The following is a 20,237-nucleotide window of genomic DNA, read 5'->3' as shown; positions in this document are numbered from 1 at the left end:
GAGACATCTGGGATTAAAGTGGGTGAAGACAAGTGCTTCCTGGTCAATCTGAATGCCGACCCTGCCCTGAACGAGCTGCTGGTCTACTACCTGAAGGTAAGCCACATTCAATAATGTAGTAATGTGATGCTTTTCTCAATCCCCATATGGAAAGTCTCTGTTTGCTTAACCCCCCCATCCACAGTGAGGTCACGGACATGTCAGCAGTGCGACTGCTTACTGATAGCCCGCCTTGAACCTGAGTTTTGTCACCTTCAACTTTATCATTGGTCTGTCACTGTACCAGGAATATTCTGTTTTCAACCCACTTTGTATCATAATCTTGGTAATATAAGCAGATGGACAGTGCTTACCTTCCCTATACTGTATGTTTTCCACATGGAGAAATATCCATTTGTCTGCCTGCAGAAATTCCGCCCGTCCAGCTAGTATGAGTCATTAAGGCTCTTGATGTGGATGTGCACATGCAGAAAAAAATATATATATATATTAACAGGCGCCCTCGAGCAACATCTGTTCACTTCCGCGTCCAGAATGTCCAGATACGTAAGTGCCTGGAATAAAGTGCAGAGCTCTCGGCGCAGGAAAACATGAAGACAAGGTTAAAGGCCTTACCATCTGCATATATTACTGACACTGTAATGATTCAAAGCGGGTTGAAAATCATTAAAGTCTTCCTTTAAATCCCAGCTCTCTCACACTGGGAATATTACATCAATAATGTCACATTCAAGTCCCCATGAAATCAACATCCATTACTTTTATTTCCTGGAAAACAGTATTTGACCTCATGCTGCACAAGTAGGTATAAATATACTTTGACTCATATTTGATTCATATTCCATAGACTTTTGAATGATCCCTCACTGTGTTATGCCCCGTTCTAAAATCCTGTTTCAACAGGAAACTACCGTAATCAAATCAAGGAAGTAATGAAACCTTTAATTTTGCACAGAAGCTAAACAGCTCTGTTTGTCTCTCTTTCTCTCAGAGTGAACATTAGCTAGCCTAGTACAGATGCCCAGAGCGCTCCAGTTCCACTGAGAATACTGTAATAATTACAGTTTAATTACAGTGATGGCTGCTGGTAATATTGAGTGGGCGGGCTAACAAATGTGCATTATACCCATTGATGGTCCACGAATGAGGGGTCCATGCGCACCCACCTTATTTATTTATTTTCTAGTCTGGACTTTTGCCATAGTGGGTTAGGTGACATAGTTCACGCTGCAGCAGCAGCAACAGCGAGATACCAAGTCACAGCAAACACTATAGCCTATATGTTGTTATAGCAAGTGCTCTAGTCTACAACACTATAGGGAGGTAGCCACAAGAATGACCTGATGCCAAAAACTCTCTAGCCTCTTCTAAACATGAACTATAACCGTAGAATCAGGTCCGACTATCCCCCGCAGTCAAACATGAGGGAGAAGCTCCGTGGTTTGGGGCACAGTGCTGTCGCACATGAAAAGTAGCCTACAGAATAGGCTACAATTCTCTGCTCTGGATCTAAATGAATGTTTCAAAATGCATTTATTCCTCTAGTATTCTACTCTAATACCTCTATAGTCAATCTTATTCTTCATTCCAATGTTCTCAGAGAGATCGACTTTGCAGTGGGAATATGCCCATTTGTTCGGCACGTCATTCTGGGCAAGCGTGGAACGCATAAACACAGACATTGCCTTGATGAGAAAACAATGCAGCTTAAAATGTGTGTTGGCATTGGGCGTGCGCGGCTTCTCTCTCTCCCCAACACTGGCAGAAAGAAAACGATATTCACAATTCTCAACGAATTGTACACGGACCCATGTGTTAAAAAAATCTGCAAAAACGAATTTTAAAAGCTCAGAATTGAAAATGTGTTTCCAGTGAAGGAATTTCCACTTTAAAGAGCATGTGTGTCACGATTGGAGTAGATGGTGTGATGTGTGGACCCAGATGCAGACATAAGTGAAGCAGAAGGCAAGATTGGTTCCAGGAGCAAAAGGAGACTTTAATTGAAACTAAACACAAAATAACAAAAACCACTACTGTAGCTCAGAGCTAGGCTCAAAACGGGCAACTACAGGTGGCTACAGAACACAGAGAACTACAGGAGGTAACATAGAATACACAATGACTCGACAAGGGCTACAAACTGACTACAGATGAGTAATCAAGAACACCAGGGACAGCTGGGGGGGTAAGGCGCTGACAGGGTTCTGCGCACCCTTGCCTTGGAGCCTTGCCGCCGACTAGCAGCGACAGCGAGACTGTCCAAAACACTAGGTGGCTTGTGGTACACTTATGTCCGTTACATATTACGTTATCGTGTCGTTTACCAAGAACTTGCAATCATGTCGGTGGGAGGACATTTTATTGTCCCTCCATTTCAAAACTCATTCCGGTGAGCCTGCAGAAGGCTTTGCTAGATGAGGGACAAGCACTGTTAAATGAGGAAATGGCATTTCCTATTTCCTCACAACAAGTACTTCAGCGGATATGTGCGCGGCCCAAGGCAACGGCCGATCACAGCTCTCGTGCTGGTCACGTCACGTCCGCGTTGACGCCGCGGAGTCACATTTTCGAGGAGCTGCACGCCCCCTCTGCTGAGCCGCGCCGCTAGGACGCCCAGCTGCGGCGACCCCCTCGCCGCTGATTTCGCGTGAGCATAATTTGCGTTGTAGGAACACAGGGCAAAAACGGAAGAACTGATTGGTAGGGAGAACTCGGGTAATAGGGCAGACTAACGAGGGCACATAGGCAACAGGTGGGAGGAAAAGGCAGCACACAAGTCAAGTCAAGTCAAGTCAAGTTTATTTGTATAGCACATTTCATACACAGAGGCAATTCAAAGTGCTTCACATAAAATGGTTGACAGGAAAATAAAAGAAGAGAATAAAACAAACAACACACACAACATCACAACAAAACTTAAAAAAAGAGTATAAGAAGTGCATTAAGCAACAGGCGCAGCAGTTGCAAAAAGAGCTAAAAACTTATAGAGGACTCATTGGGTTTGCATAATAGAATAAATCATTTTATCTATATTTAGTCCCCCGACATACTATATAAGAAACATGACTACACACACATAAAACTCAGGTAAACAAGGAATAAACAGAACAACAATCACCTTTCTCTACAGTATAAATAAAGGTCCACTAAGTCTTGTGTTAACATGTACTGACATAGTTTGACATAATGACATAATGTACTCAGAGGCAAGACTATACCAGCTCCTAAGGAATACACACAAGCAAATCAGGTAGAGCGTTCAATCAATGATTTATGTCACTTGTGTTTGGATGAATGCACATGTCTCAGAAAAAAATCTGGGAGGGCTTAGCCCTGCTAGCCCATTTATACCAGCCGTCTAGAGAGAAGGCAAAAATCACTTATGCAAAGTAAAACCTTGTTCAACAACATCCAGTGCCTCTGGGCAGCTAGGCGAGCTACCTGCTGCCGGATTCACCGACTTCAGACTGCTGCTCGTTTTCTCGCTCCCTCGCTTGCTCATTCACTCACTCACTCACTCACTCACTCACTCACTCACTCACTCACCCACCCACCCACCCACTCACTCAATCACCCATCCACCCACTCACTCACCCACCCACCCACTCACTCACTCACTCAATCACTCACTCACCCACCCACCCACCCACTCACTCACTCACCCACTCACTCACTCACTCACTCACTCACTCACTCACCCCCTCACTCACTCACTCACTCACTCACCCATCCATCCACTCACTCACTCACTCACTCACTCACTCACCCCCTCACTCACTCACTCACTCACTCACCCACCCACTCACTCACTCACTCACCCACCCACTCACTCACCCACCCACCCACTCACTCACTCACCCACCCACTCACTCACTCACTCACTCACTCACCTTTGTTAAAAACACCTCCCACCTCTGTACCGCAGCTGTGATATTCACAGTCGGCTGCGGCCCCGGAACATAACACATTTATGCTACAGCATTCCAGTGGCTCTCAGGACGGCACACTGAGAGCAGAGCAGAGCCCAGCATGAGGCCCTGAACTGGGACAACCGATCAGCCAGGTCACCTGTAAGAGCACAGAGTGAGTGAGGCGAGGCATGTGACAGCGCGGCTAGCAGAACAACAGGGCTTTGTCTGGGCTCTGCCGGCCAGCCTGGCATATCAGTGTGGAATGACTATGGTAATGCGAAGGGGATGATTTACAGTAGCTGCGAGGACGGACATCCTCTGGAAGTCTGTTTAACTCCGCCCACTCTGTAATGAGAGCGACAGCGGTTTCTTCACTTAGCCTTTGTTCTGCTTTGATTTGTTTTGCTCTCGACATTTCCGAATGAAGGAGTTCCTTAGTTATATTGTGGTGCAAATTGGTTGAACAGTTTGCAGCTCTTTTTGGTCATTACTAAGGAGTTGGAATAGGCTATTGCACAAACACTTGTTTGAATTATTTTCAGGTCTGTCATTATAACTCTCCTTAATCTGTCCTCCACCTGTGTGTAGGAGCACACGCGTGTGGGTGCAGACACGTCTCAGGACATCCAGCTCTTTGGGATAGGAATCCAGCCCGAGCACTGTGCGCTGGAGGTCTGCCCCGATGGTGATGTCACCCTCATGCCCATAGAGAATGCCAGGTGAGCTACTATACAAGACACACACACAGACACACACATACACACACACACACACACACACACACACACTCACTCACACTCACACTCACACTCACACTCACACTCACACTCACACTCACACACACACACACACACACACACACACACTCACTCACACTCACACTCACACTCACACACACACCTCTTCATGGATGACTGGACCTCTGTGTTTCACATGACCTCATGGTCCATCTATGATCTGAGCTCCTCACTTTGATATCAGAGCCATGTTTCACTCCCACTACGTATAAAGATTTTTTTTTCATCTTTATTTATACAGGGGGAGTCTCACTGAGAGCAATGCTCTCTTTTTCAGGAGCATCCTGTTCACATTCACACACGCATTCATACCTGGAAGCTGACCAGTACAACCACAGTCTGATCTGCTGGCCACTGAGCAGCTCCACTGGAGCAGTTGGGGTTAAGGGCCTTGCTCAAGGGCACCTCAGTGGTGGTAATGAGGGAGGGGCAAGCGCTGCCTTTTCACTTTCCCCACCCAGATTTATCCTACCAGTCCTGGGGATTGAACCGACCTTCCGGTCACAAGCTCGCTCCTCTAACCATTGGGCCACCACTGCCCCGGTTGTTGCTGCTCAATTAGAGTTTTCCTTGTATAACGCTCAAGAGTATAATGCCCTCTGACATATTCTGTACAATAAGAGAAATTTTATTCTGTTTCCTACAGAACCTGTGTGAACGGAACAATGATCGATTCCTTGGTCCACCTGTGGCACGGAGACCGTATCTTATGGGGAAACAACCACTTCTTCAGGTACGAGTGCTTTCGTAGTGTGGCCCATTCAAAGCTTTGAACTGTTTTGGATGAAGAGCCTTTTTAGAAAATGTAGTTAACCGTAAGTGGTGTGCTGTAGGATCAATCTGCCTCAGCGGAAGCGGCGGGACCGCTTGAAGGAGCTGGAGAGAGCCTCTCCCAGAGAGAGCTTTGTGGAGGCAGATGTGGAGACGGCCAGCGAGGCCTCCTCTGAGCAGGACTACAGCTACGAGTTTGCCCAGATGGAGGTCATAATGAAGACCCTGGGGAACAATGGTATGATTAGGATCATCTACTTTCTGCAATCTACAAGCTTCTTGCTTTCAGCCCGCCCTGTAGCTAGATTTGTCCAGAACTCCAGATACGTGGCTAACATAACTTTGGTTTCCAAACCTCTGTCTACTCGGATCTAACCATCATGTCTTTGTATAAAAACTACTACCAGTGAAACAATACAGCTCTGCTCTCTGTTTGTGCTCTTCTCTTCTCTAGTATGACTCATAGACGGTATAAAAACTTGGACGTAGCCATGTGGACTCCCATTTTGAAGCTTGGAGATTGGCATTTTGGCCGCTACGATCTTGGTGCATGTGCGAGACCACGGGTTTCCCACAGAGCCGCTGGGTCACCTGCTATTGGTCAGTGATTGCCGAGCTGCGCAATCACTGGACAGGCGACCTGTCACTCACCCCCAAAACATAGGCTTCTTTATCGTCTACTACTTTACTCTAGACCAGTGTTTCTCAAACTTTTTCAGACCAAGGACCACTTAAACCAATGAAAAAAACTCGGGGACCACCTACCTAACTCCCAAAACATCCCCAAAAACAATAGGCCTACTACTTCAACTGTAAATTACAAATTACAGGCTAATTAAATGACAAATAGCAGTACAATTAATCCAATTTTTGGCTTCCCACAATTATGAAAACAAGATAACCGATATAAAAAATATATATGTAATTTATTTTAGTTAGTCCATTTACTTTTTTTTTTTTTTTTTACATTTATTTCTCCTGTTCAGTTCAAATATATTCAAAGTTCAAAGAAAGTTTTTTCAAGTTCAATAAATGCACAATGTTGCCAAAGTCAAATAGGCTATCTTTTGCCATCTTCAAGTTGCATTCAGTGATGTTTTTGTGTTCATATAAGTGTTAAATGGCTCTATATTCTGACAGCAATTACTGAAATAAGAGTGTTTGGTCAGTAACTTGGAACTCCCAACCACCCGCTGTACTCTGTCTCTTTCCTGTAGCCCTGCAGGCAGAGTGGACGTATCTCTGCAACCGTAAGTCGGAGAGAGTCAGGGGTGGTGGCGTTGGATCTGGGGTGAAAAAATACATATACCGGTAGTCCTTTATATGCATCGTGATCTGACATTGAGTTTCCCAGAAAATGTAAACATTTCTCTGATTGGATAGTGGGAGGTAAAAAAATGGAAAAAAATATAAATCTACTCGCGGACCACTAGGGGGCGCCCACTGTTTGAGAAACACTGCTCTAGACCAGGGGTGGCCTAGACTCAGCTCTCAGTCTTAATCCGTTTCACTACTGTAAGACCTGAGAATATTATTATTTAAATCTTTTCATAACGTTAGGTGGTGCTGTTGGAAGCCTTGCATCGGAGAACCAATCATGAGTGTTGTGGACGGCCCTGCTTTCTGGGGGCAGTGACACTCATGCAGAACCGGTGTCTCGCAAAACATCGCCGCGTTTGCGGAGAAACTTATTAATCACTTAGAAACAAACATAACCTGTTAATAGGACATGTTTCATCCGGCCCCGGCGGCTAGAGGTCTTTTCCCCAGCGATAAGCCTGACTCCCGAGGCTAACGTTACAGAGCCTGCTGATGACTTCACAGTAGCAAGCGGACCACTTCCGGGGAGGAAACATTATTGTAAAATAAACAACAGGTATAAACTCTCTTTGCAGCACATCAGTGTCTTGCTCTATATTGGAACTATGAAACATTGCGGCAATCGGAGTCAGGCGGTTATTTCTTTATTGCACGAAATTGACCCAGGCGATTTCTTTTTGGTACAGAATTCCTGCTCAGCAAAAACAGAAAGTATCAAATTGCTTATTTAAACCAGTGAGATAGTACTTAGTACACAGAAGAGAGACACAAAGTACAATACTAGGTAGTTTTGAACATGCCTAGTATTGTACAACGGACTGATATGAATAAAAACAACTGATAGCCTTAATCACCATCATCATCATCATCCAACTACGTTACGGTATCAGTTCATTGCTCTCCTCTTCTCCCTCTGCCAAACAGCCATACCTTTAAACAAGTAACATTAGTCTACCGCTCAGCGCTCACACATTCAGTTGTTTGTGTTTCATTGGAAAGAAGTCATAGCAACGTTATTGTAGAAGGCATGCTAACGCTAACCAAACAGCACTGCAGCACTAGACAAACAAGCAGACTTACCAAATAGGTAGATGCCAAGTTTCCAATACATGTCCAGTATAATGGGTATAATTCATACTGCATTTATGATCGCTGTTACACTGAGAGAAATGCACTTTTACATGGCACAACTGTAACATTACGTTAGCGTAAGTTGCCCACCACTCCCGTCCAGACAGCATCTCCAGCACGTTGCCTACACGAATCCGTAGCATTAAACAATGCGGTATGCATACTTGAAACATCTCGGTTTATGTATAAATAAAATATAAAACTGTCTGACAGGGGGAGACAGTACAATCTCTGAACATGTCTGACTTCCGCCTGACTTCCTCCAAAACAATGTCATTACCGTAAAGGCGCTGACAGGGTTCTGCGCAGCCTCGACTTGGAGCCTTGCCTCCGACTAGCGGCGACAGCGAGACTGTGCATACTTGAACGTAACTCGGCGCGTTGGCTGCGGTACATGTCCAAAACACTAGGTGGCTTGTGGTACACTCGTGTCCATTACATATGACGCTATCGTGTAGTTTACCAAGAACTCGCAATTATGTCGGTGGGGGGACATTTTATTGTCCCTCCATTTCAAAACTCATTTCGATGAGCCTGCAGAAGGCTTTGCTAGATGAGGGACAAGCACTGTTAAATGAGGAAATGGCATTTCCTCATTCCTCACAAGTACGTCAGTGGATATGTGCACGGCCCAAGGGAACAGCCAATCACAGCTCTTGTGCTGGTCACGTCATGTCCGCGTTGACGCCGCGGAGTCACATTTTCGAGGAGCTGCACGCCCCCCTCCGCCGAGCTGCGCCGATAGGACGGCCAGCTGCGGCGAGGCGCTGGCGATTTCGCGTAAGCATAAAACCGTGAATTCAGTCAACACAAAAACATACCGTAAATCCGTAATGGGGGGGAAAATCGTATTTATTCTAATAAACGCCCCGGCGGTTAACGGAGACCGGCGCTTATTATGCTAAATCGACTCGGACCCCCTGCGGTTATTGGAGACTCAGCGGCAATTGGGGACTCGGCTCTTATTGGAAGTTTTACGGTATATAAAAATTCACCCTCCCCCACCCCTGTACAGTTGTCATAAAAGGTGAAATTAGCTATAGAGACCAAAAGCGTTTTTTGAACCAGGCTGTAAACATGTTTATTTATGCTGTAAAGTTGGGCATTTTAACATCGGGGGGAATGGTGATTGACTCCCTTTGGAGCCAGCCTCAAGTGGCCAGTCGAGGAACTGCCCTTCCGCATTGGCTTCAATTGTCCAAGCCCGAGGTTGCCACTTGGTATTACCATATGTCACAGAGCAATATGGGCCTTGTGTCACATGAGTCAAGCCGTCTAATCATAATATGCATATGTGTGTGTGTACAGTTTTTCTTCTTCTTCTTCTTATAATTAGAGAAGTGTCCGTGTGTGAGTGAGTGAGTGAGCAGAATGTTGTCCGGCCGCGGCTGTGCCGTGTTACGTGCGATCGGGCTAAAACTTTCAGGGGTTGTGAAGAGCACCAGTGCGGGTGACCTGATGCAGCTGGATTTTTTAATTAGGTGATTGCCCTAATTACGTAATGATGTGATGTCATCAGTCATGTGATGATGTCGTCAGTGATGTCATCAGCGATGATGCCATCAGTGAGGATGTCATGTTCCAGATAGCAGGCATCAAAGACTGGCCTGTATTTTAGATGCAAAAAGTCTCTGTCCCATGTCTGCAGACCCCATGCAGAATGTGGTCCAGGTGCTGGAGAAGCAGTACCTGGAGGAGAAGCGGACGGCTCTGGAGGAGCAACGGATGATGTATGAACGAGAGCTGGAGTCTCTACGGCAACAGCTGTCCCCCGAGAAAACACTACAACACCACCGTACATGTAGCAGCAGCGATCGCCTTACCTTCCCCACACACACACCCCACAGCAAGCTGCGGCTGTGGACAGAGGAGAGGTGAGGAGTACACACAAACACACACACACACACACACACACACACACACACACACACACACACACACACACACACACACACACACACACATGCTTGGACATTTCTTGTGGCGTCCCCCAGGGGTCAGTATTGGGTCCTAAACTGTTCATTCTCTACATAAATGATTATGGAAAGTATCAAATATATTGAAGTTGGTATTATTTGCGGATGACACTACTGTTTTTTGTTCTGGGGTGAATTTGCAGGAGTTGTTGGAGTTGATCACTTCAGAAATGAACAAACTGAAAATGTGGTTTGACAGAAACAAACTATAATTAAATTTGAGCAAAACTAAGGTCATTTTATTTGGTAACTGTAAAATAAATACTCAAGTACAAATACAGGAAGATGGTATTGACATTGAAAGAGTTTATGAAAATAAATGTCTTGGTGTGATAATAGATAACAAAATAAGCTGGAAATCACACATAAAACATGTACAAACTAATCTGTCAAGAAGCATTTCAGTACTGATTAAAACAAAGCACGTTCTGGATTACAAATCACTCCACATTCTCTACTGTTCACTTGTTTTACCGTATTTAAATTACTGTGCGGAGGTTTGGGGCAGACATGGGACCAAGTCACTTCGGTCCAAGTCTCAAGTAAGTCCCAAGTCATTTGGTCCAAGTCTCAAGCAAGTCCCAAGTCATTTTGTTTTGGGCAAGTCAAGTCAAGTCAAGTCAAGTATATTTATTGTCATTGTTAAATTGCTCCAACAACGAGATATAGACAAGCATCTCCCTGAGACGTACAGTGCAACACCAAGGTAAAGTGCATCGGCCCAAATAATAAATACATACAATAAATAAATACATTATTCTATAAAGGCATCAGAGTTAGTGACTGTTCAGTAGTGCATGTAAACAGTGAGTCCAGAATGTTGTACAGAGTTCGTGAGCAATGAGTGTGAGACAGTCAGAGTTGGTCAGAGTTCATTGTTCGGGGGGGGGGGGGGGGGGGGGGTGTTGTGTTTCGAGGGGTAGTGTTCAGCAGGCTGACAGCTTGTGGGAAAAAGCTGTTAAGCATCCTGGAAGTTTTAGAGCGGATGGACCTGTATCTCCTACCTGAGGGGTGGAGGACGAACAGGTTTTGTCAAGTCAAGTCAAGTCGAGTCCTTAGTTAAGGCAAGTCAAGTCCCAAGTCAAGTCACTTTTTTTCCCCATGCCCAAATACTGCAGTCTTACCTTTCTTTATAAAGAAAAAATACATGGTATTAATACCTGTCTAATAGTGGTGATATTATTGGCCAATATACAGTATCTAACCCATTCAAAAAGTATGACGAATTTAATTTGTGTTCTAATCATTGATATTCAGTGAAATAAATGTAATCAAACAAAAGTCAAATAACTTTATAAACGCTTATTTATTTCTGAACTGCTTCTCAGTAAAAAATCTCCCACGTCAGTTTTAAACAGTGAATTAGTGACAGGCTGACATACTACAATGTAATCAAACAAAAACAAATAGCTTAAACTTAGAGTATTTACCTCTTCTCAATCAAAACATATTAATATAAACAAGGCTGGAAACCTAGCATATACTGTATATGCCAGTGCAGAAAAGCATTGTTGACACACACACACACACACACACACACACACACACACACACACACACACACACACACACACACACACACACACACACACACACACACACACACACACACAGCTGACAACATGTTCCTCTCCCCCCTCCAATCCAGGGCTGACACATACATTTGCATAATGTCCCATGATGCATTGTGGTTGACAAGGAAGCAACCAAATTAAGCTAAATAAGTGGTAGATAGTAATATTTATTTTTACCAATTTTTTTTACCACAAGTTGTAATATTTCAATGTTGGCCAAAATAAAAAAATAAAAATGTACTATATGAATTAACACCCTAAGTCTAAAGCACATTTTTAGGGGGATACATCTAACAACTAGAACGAGTTGTAGGATGATTGGGAACTTTGGAGACCGTGTTGCGCAAGCTTGTGCATAATATTTTAAGATCTCTTGGCGTGCTTGCAGTCTACAGATCAGTCTCTACAAGCCTGCGCTGGCCCACCGCTGGCCAAAAGTATTTAATAAATATTTCCTCTCAATCACTGTTAAACAGTGAAACACTGACAGCCAGACTACAACATCAAACGTTCCGCCCCTGTCCCTTCTGCCTGTTTGAAGAATATAGAGGGTATGCACACCCACTGAAACACGCCCCCTCAATCAGGAATGAGTGTCAAAATGAGTGTCAAGTTCCTCCCTGAGCAGCAGGTGTCAGTTATCTAGGTTGATTACTGCATTCAAGCTCAGTCTTGCTGTGACTCAGTGGGCGTGACCCCACAGTGACTTCTGGCTCTGTGACATCACATGCATACCCTCTATTGCAGCTGTGTGCAATCCAGTGAGATGATTGATTGACGGCCAGTCATCCAATCACGACAATGCTATAAGGAGGAGCATGACTGGATGACAATTTGTCATTGGATGACTCAGTCATGATCCTCCTTATGGGATTGTCGTGATTGGATGACTGGCTGTCTGTCAAGCTCCTCTCTCCGTCTCCTCCTAATGTCGTTCCAGCTTGCACTCGCCATGCACTGACTGACGCATACCGGACAGACAGAGAAACTTGGACAATGTTACGTTATGATTTCATTATTTAAACAGACAAACACAAACAAGTCATCCAAGTCATCACCTCTCAAGTCAAGTCAAGTCTTGAGTCTTTAACTTCCAAGTCCAAGTAAGTCTCAAGTCATTTATGTTTTTGTCAAGTCAAGTCACAAGTCATCAAAACAGGGACTCGAGTCGACTCGAGTCCAAGTCACCAAGTCTCAAGTGCCCATCTCTGGTTTGGGGCAATACCTATAAGTGTTCACTGCAATCACTATCTACAGTATACTCCAAAAAAGAGCCATAAGGATAATTCATAATGCCGGATATCGAGACCACACTAATCTATTATTCTTAAAGTCCAAAACATTAAAATTCACTGATCTTGTGGAATTTCAAACAGCACAAACAATGTATAAAGCAAAAAATAATCTACTACCAGGAAATATTCACAAAGTGTTCTTTAATAGAGAAGGGGGTTACAATTTGAGGCGGAAATTAAATTTAAAATTTAAAAACTCGTACTTTTCGCACGACAATGAAAAGTTTCTCTATTTCAATACCTGGAGTGAAACTGTGGAACAGTCTGAATGTGGAGCAATTTCTTTTTTCCAAACATAAACCAGTTTAAGGGGAGGACATGATTTTCACGAGCTACAGGGATGAAGAAGGGCTTTGACAATCACCAGGTGTTTACAGAGATGATTATTGTTTATTTATTACATTATTTATCCATTTTCCTTTGTTGAGTGTATGTGTATGTATGTATGTGGATATAGTACACATGTTTGGATTTATGCATGTGTATCAATGTATATGTGTAAAAATTAGATTATGGATAGAGGTGTTGTGTATATATATATATATATATATATATATAATTATTGGATTATAATAGGTTAATAGGATATAATTATGGAAGTCAATAGATTATTATCAATTACTGAGTAATGGGGAAGGGGTAGGATTAAATACGTTTGTACTTCTTCCTATTCCTTTTCGGGACATGTTAAGATAATATTGTTTATTTGTTTTAATTTTTTTGTTTTTGTTTTTGTTTTGTTTTTTATTGTTTTTATTGTTTTTATTTCTCACATGTTCGAAATAAAGATTTAATTCATTCACACACAAGCGTACACCCACAGAAATGTGTGCGCATACAAAAATGTTCAAACACACTGCAGGGAGCTCTGGCTCAGGAGTAAAGCAGCAAAAAAAGGAAAGAAAAAAATAATTTTCAAGCTCAAGTATATCATTTTTATGTAATTTCTGTTATCATCTATTAATTCATTTTACGTTTTATCTGTTAGGTCAGAAGAGATTTACTGAGTATGCTGCTTTAACCAGAAATCCATTTGAAATACACTCAGTATCCACTGTTGTAGGGACACCTAGCTACTTCCGGGTAGGACCTGGGCTCCAGGACACCCTAAATTCTTCAAGGCATGGATTCAATAAGGCACTGGGTACATTTCATTCACAAGGATCTTGTTTCATGCTGACTCAATGGTGTCAAGCTGTTCCTGCAGATTTTTCATGAGGCTGAAGCATTTTGTATTATGCTATGACCATGCTGCTCCACCTCACCTCAAAGCTGTTCTATGGGGTTTAGATCTGGACTTGGTGCAGGGCACTGGAGTAAACCAAACTCATGTTTCTGGAATAATATTGAAACACTGATACATCTTGCTGGAAGTATCCATTTGAAAAGTGATGCACTTGGTTAGCAACATTTTTAGGTACATTGCGGCATTCAAAGAAAATCACAATTGTTTCCAAGGGGTCTAATGCGTGCCAAGGAAACATCCCACACTATTACACCACCACACCCTGCATGTACTGTCGACACCAGGCAGGGTGGCTCCATGGATTCAGTCCAGTTTGAATTGGTGATCAGGTGCCTACTGTAGCCTCATCTACTGGTTCTTAGCTGACAGGACAGGACCCAGCATGGATTCTGTTGGTGGTTTTTGTTATTGCATCATTCTTGGTCAACTCTAGACACTGTTATGCATGAAAATCCCAGGAGCATGGCTGGATATCAGAGAGGCAGTAATCAACAGAAATAGCACGTTCTAACTCCGGTAAAGCTTCCTTAATGTCATGCATTTGCTGTTGAAACAGAAAACTGGGGCAGGATGTACTGTCATGCAGTTGTGAGTTCTCATTCTAAAGTGTAAAACAAAGGGGATATCAGTTAGGGAGGGAATGGCAGATTTATGTGATGGGAAGGGTGGGAGGACAGGATTTGTGAGTTTTATTGGTTGTAATTTATATGATGCCTCCTGGTACTAACATCTTTAGTGGTGACATCATCATGTACTACATGATGATCTCCGCTCCCACAGTGAACACAGCAGCCACAGTACAACAGCACCGCTCCCAGAGTGAACACAGCAGCCACAGTACAACAGCACCACTCCCAGAGTGAACACAGCAGCCACAGTACAACAGCACTGCTCCCACAGTGAACACAGCAGCCACAGTACAACAGCACGCTCCCACAGTGAACACAGCAGCCACAGTACAACAGCACCGCTCCCACAGTGAACACAGCAGCCACAGTACAACAGCACCGCTCCCAGAGTGAACACAGCAGCCACAGTACAACAGCACCGCTCCCAGAGTGAACACAGCAGCCACAGTACAACAGCACGGCTCCCAGAGTGAACACAGCAGCCACAGTACAACAGCACCGCTCCCAGAGTGAACACAGCAGCCACAGTACAACAGCACCACTCCCAGAGTGAACACAGCAGCCACAGTACAACAGCACCACTCCCAGAGTGAACACAGCAGCCACAGTACAACAGCACCACTCCCAGAGTGAACACAGCAGCCACAGTACAACAGCACCGCTCCCAGAGTGAACACAGCAGCCACAGTACAACAGCACCACTCCCAGAGTGAACACAGCAGCCACAGTACAACAGCACCGCTCCCAGAGTGAACACAGCAGCCACAGTACAACAGCACCGCTCCCAGAGTGAACACAGCAGCCACAGTACAACAGCACCCCTCCCAGAGTGAACACAGCAGCCACAGTACAACAGCACCACTCCCAGAGTGAACACAGCAGCCACAGTACAACAGCACGCTCCCAGAGTGAACACAGCAGCCACAGTACAACAGCACGCTCCCAGAGTGAACACAGCAGCCACAGTACAACAGCACCGCTCCCAGAGTGAACACAGCAGCCACAGTACAACAGCACGCTCCCAGAGTGAACACAGCAGCCACAGTACAACAGCACGCTCCCAGAGTGAACACAGCAGCCACAGTACAACAGCACGCTCCCAGAGTGAACACAGCAGCCACAGTACAACAGCACGCTCCCAGAGTGAACACAGCAGCCACAGTACAACAGCACCACTCCCAGAGTGAACACAGCAGCCACAGTACAACAGCACCACTCCCAGAGTGAACACAGCAGCCACAGTACAACAGCACGCTCCCAGAGTGAACACAGCAGCCACAGTACAACAGCACCACTCCCAGAGTGAACACAGCAGCCACAGTACAACAGCACCGCTCCCCAGAACAAAGTCACAGTGCCTGGCTCTCCCCGTCCCCTTTTGTCTCAGAGTCCCAGGGCTGTGTAATGAGTCACACCTGACGCTCATCAGTTCATTACCTGCCGCTGGTGTGATGACATAAGGAACAGTTCACATCACACTATTACTAAAACACCTGCATAAAAAGGTTACCATAAACGTATCCAAAGCGCACAGGTGCTCTGCAATGGAGCTGCTATTTTTATAGGCTATTTTTATGAATGAAACGCCCGCACCGTGTTGATTCAGAGCCTATATTTCTAACGTTAAATCTATGATGTAAATAAGCCTACGGATTTTGGACATTTAGACTGAGATTACTCGCAAAAAAGACGTTAAAAGACTCGCATGATCTCATGGTCATGGAGGCAGAAACGGCAGCAGAAATCAAATCACTGATGTGAATAAAAGCGGTAACTTTAGACAGTCCTTCAGTAACACACTCATATCCAACGCAGCAACTTTGATTCTGACATACAGTAAAGCTCCGCTAATTAATACACTTTGATGTGTGCTTTCAATGAATGAGGAAATGGGCATGTCTGATGATTTGGCTAGTTGTTACAAGCCACGCCTCTTTTGTGGGCAGGAGCTCCTGTTCATACACAACAAAACCAAGTGTCTAAAAGATCTCTAGCCAATCAGAGACCTTGTTACATAGCTAATTTGCTCATTTGCATTCATTTGCACAGTTTGGAAAGACAAGGACCAGGAGAGTCACGGAAATTATAAATGGATTTGGAATTGCTTTTCAAATTGCAATTTCAAATTGCATTTTCAAATCCATTTTGAAATTGCAATTTGAAAAGCAATTCCAAATAGCGATTTCAAATAGAATAAGGAATTTACCTTTTAAATGCCCAATTAAAAGATGTATTCGTAATTCCATTTCTAAATTGACTGTTTAAGACTGTTTAACTATTTATTGATGGATTAATACTTCATTTGTGAATTTGTTTTGAAATTACTCTTTTTAAATGTACAATTAGATAATGATTAAGGAAACACTTCATTACATTCCAAACGACTCTTCTGGTCCTCCATATAAATGAGGAGGTGTAGCTAATAAAGTTGATACTGATAAAGCCTTTAAGACATTTTCATGACTGAATGCTCTATGTGTTTTTGTTTTTTGTTTCTGCGCGCGCGCGTGTGTGTGTGTGTGTGTGTGTGTGTGTGTCAGGGATGAGCTGTTTCGGCAGAGTCTCTCTCGGCTCAGGGAGCAGGTAGTGAAAGCCAACACCTTGGTGCGAGAAGCCAACTTTTTGGCAGAGGAGATGAGCAAACTCACCGACTATCAGGTCACCCTTCAGATCCCTGCAGCCAACCTCAGCGCTAACCGCAAGGTCAGACCTCGGAATTCCCAGTAACCACTAACCACATTTCATTAGTTTTATAATGCAGTACAAATCTCTAGCTAGGGCAGCAGTGGTTCTCAACGTTTTTCATATGAAGGACCCCTAATTTTGCCCCCATTTGATAAGACTTTGCATAGCGACGAAGGATTCATAGGGGCTGAATACCAAGCTAATGACTATCTGTATTGTAGGTAGAGAGATAACAGTGGAACTATGATCAAAACAGCCATTCTTCTTCATTCTCTAATTGTGTTCACTTCTTGTAAATTAATAATAGTGAAGTTTAATGATTCATCAATTTGCTGGGGACCCCTGGAACCCCTCAAGGACCCCTGGTGGTCCCCCAGAACCCATGTTGAGAACCACTGGTCTAGGGAATTGTGTTTGAATGTTAGCTAGGCTCTCATACAATAAAAATGTTTGTTATTGATTTTATTGTCAAATGTTTAAGCCTTTGGGATGAGTATTGTATGAAGTTTATGTTCACTTGAAAGGTGACTTTCAAATAGCAAGGAAGTATTTTTATTTATTTATTTATTTATTGCATTTTTATAGCGTGGAACCATAGTGAGCGAGCCTGCCATTCAGGTGCGGAGGAAAGGGAAGGGGACCCAGGTGTGGACCATCGAGAAGCTGGAGAACAAACTGGTGGACATGAGAGACCACTACAGAGACTGGAAGGAGGGCACAGAGGACACGGTGAGAAACAGGACAGGGGAAAGGAAATGAGTGGAATTGTAAGAAAAAGGGATGCTTGAAGTAGGAAATGGTCATGGGGAGTTCTCAGAGTTTATGTGTGTGTGTGTGTGTGTGTGTGTGTGTGCGTGTGCGTGCGTGTGTGTGCATGTAGTAGATGCTTTTATGTAATAAACAGATCAGGAGTAAGGTAATATTTCACCTTCAAGGAATTAATCATGTATTCATTTGTGTCCAATCGCCTCTGTGTTATCAGTCTTACAAGGTGAACGACAAGCACACTGACTCGTTCTACGAGGCGCAGGAGAACCACAACCTGATAGGAGTGGCCAACATATTTCTGGAGTGTCTTTTCCACGATGTCAAACTGCAGTATGCAGTCCCCATCATTAGTCAACAGGGAGAGGTAAGGACACACCAACATACATTCATGAATAAGGTCATCAATTACTTCATTGCTATTAAGATTCAAGTTTCATTTTAATAGCCATAGTAAGTAATCTGATTACAAATTACGAATTTACTTTCAGCGCAGCGTTCACATCAATAGTAGAAGACAAAGCAATACAGAAAACACAATCACAAAATATGAAGTCCTTTCTCTAAAGTGACATATGATGGGGGCACCTCCTGATATCACCGTGTTGGTGTCGTTCCTGGATCAACATTTGTTCCTAGTATGGCCCGGGAAAACCCCGCCCCTGAACTAATTTGATTGGTCACTGCAATTGCTTCTTCCTTAAAACGTGCAGCAAGGGGAAAAATGGGGTTAAGATTAGGGTTAGGGTGTGAAAAAAGTGCAGCTGTCAGCGAGCTCCGTCCTATGGCTAAATGGATAAGGTGCACGCCTTCCAATCTGAGAACTGCGGCGAACCACACATATGTTTGATAAAACAAAATAGGTTTTGGTAGGGATGGGACCGATCCGATCCAATATCGGTATCGGGTGCCGATACTGACATAATTCACGGATCGGATCGGAATCAGATTTCTTTTTTTCTTTTTTTTCTTTTTTTTTGCAATTCCAGCGCGGGCTGCACAGGGGGCGCTGGCCGTAATTTGCCCATGTATAATAGTTTCCTTCTTTGCCTTGTATATTTTCTTAATGTTGTCTGCTTTTTGCAAATTTTAAAAAGAAAATCTTTAATTGGCCAAATCTTTGCCTATACTGTATATTCAAGAAAAATATCGGTATCGGAATAATATCGGTATCGGCAGATATCCAAATTCAGGTATCGGAATCGGATCGGAAGTGAAAAAATGTGGATCGGTGCATCCCTAGGTTTAGGCAAGTACAACAATGTGGTTAGGGTTAGGGTTTGGGTCTGGTTGTCGTTAGATAAGAAAACCCTAATCTTAAACACATCTTTTTTACTTGTCGCACGTTTTCAGGAAGAAGCAATTGCGGCGACCAATCAAATGAGTTCGGGCGGGGTTTTCCCGGCCCGTACTAGGAGCAAATGTTGGTCCAGGAACGACACCAACACGGCGATATCAGGACGTGCTATGATATGGGGGGCAGGGAGGAGGGTAGGATCATTCCAGTGGGGGGGGAACCCGGCCCATTATCAAGGCAGGGGGGGGGGGGGGGGGGGGGGGCGCGCGCGGGGTGGGGGGTGGGGGGGCACTGTAGGGGAGGGGATAGAGTCCTTATTTCCTTATTTTTGGGGACTTTCAGGTCTAGTTGAAGAGGCGGATGGCATTTGGGAATAAGCTGTCTCTGTGACGAGAGGTTCTGGTTCCGCTGGACCTCAGTCTTCTGCCAAGGGGGACAGCCTCAAAGAGTTTATGACCTGGGTGGGAGGGGTCGGCCTGGGTGTGAGGGGTCAGCTTCAGCGTCCTGGTGGTGTGCAGGTCCTGAAGCGTTGGCACGCTGCATCCGACCACCTTTTCAGCACTGTGGATGATGTGCTGCAGTCTGGAGATGTCCTTGAGGGCAGCAGCAGCATACCGGACGGTGATGAGATGAGGGTGGACTTCGGTTGTGCCTTCTTGGTGAGAGCTCTGATGTTAAGCTCCCATTTCAGGTCCCGGCTGATGATGGAACCCACAAAGTGAAAGGTCTCCACAGTGTTGACTGGGGAGTCACACAGGGTGATGGGGGAAGGTGACGCTGTGTTCCTCCTGTACTCCACAACCATCTCCACTGTCTTTTGAGCATTGGGCTCCAGGTTGT

General features: G+C 44.3%; 1 protein-coding gene across 1 annotated transcript in view; it reads left to right on the top strand.

The window, feature by feature from the left end:
* The window catches only part of kif13a (kinesin family member 13A), a 103,620-nt gene that overhangs the window by 58,087 nt on the left and 25,296 nt on the right, over positions 1-20,237 (top strand). The window contains exons 13-20 of the mRNA XM_083649968.1: positions 1-96; positions 4,500-4,630; positions 5,355-5,441; positions 5,542-5,717; positions 9,579-9,804; positions 17,191-17,353; positions 17,921-18,064; positions 18,318-18,467. The exon at positions 1-96 is cut by the window's left edge and continues 39 nt beyond it. Of these exons, the coding sequence (XP_083506094.1) occupies positions 1-96; positions 4,500-4,630; positions 5,355-5,441; positions 5,542-5,717; positions 9,579-9,804; positions 17,191-17,353; positions 17,921-18,064; positions 18,318-18,467 (1,173 nt within the window). The remainder of the gene's footprint in view (positions 97-4,499; positions 4,631-5,354; positions 5,442-5,541; positions 5,718-9,578; positions 9,805-17,190; positions 17,354-17,920; positions 18,065-18,317; positions 18,468-20,237) is intronic.

The sequence above is a fragment of the Poromitra crassiceps genome, assembly GCF_964638095.1.
Source record: "Poromitra crassiceps genome assembly, chromosome: 1".
NCBI classification, from domain to species: domain Eukaryota; kingdom Metazoa; phylum Chordata; class Actinopteri; order Beryciformes; family Melamphaidae; genus Poromitra; species Poromitra crassiceps.
Note: the sequence above shows the minus strand (reverse complement) of the source record. Positions and strands in the feature narration are given on the sequence as shown.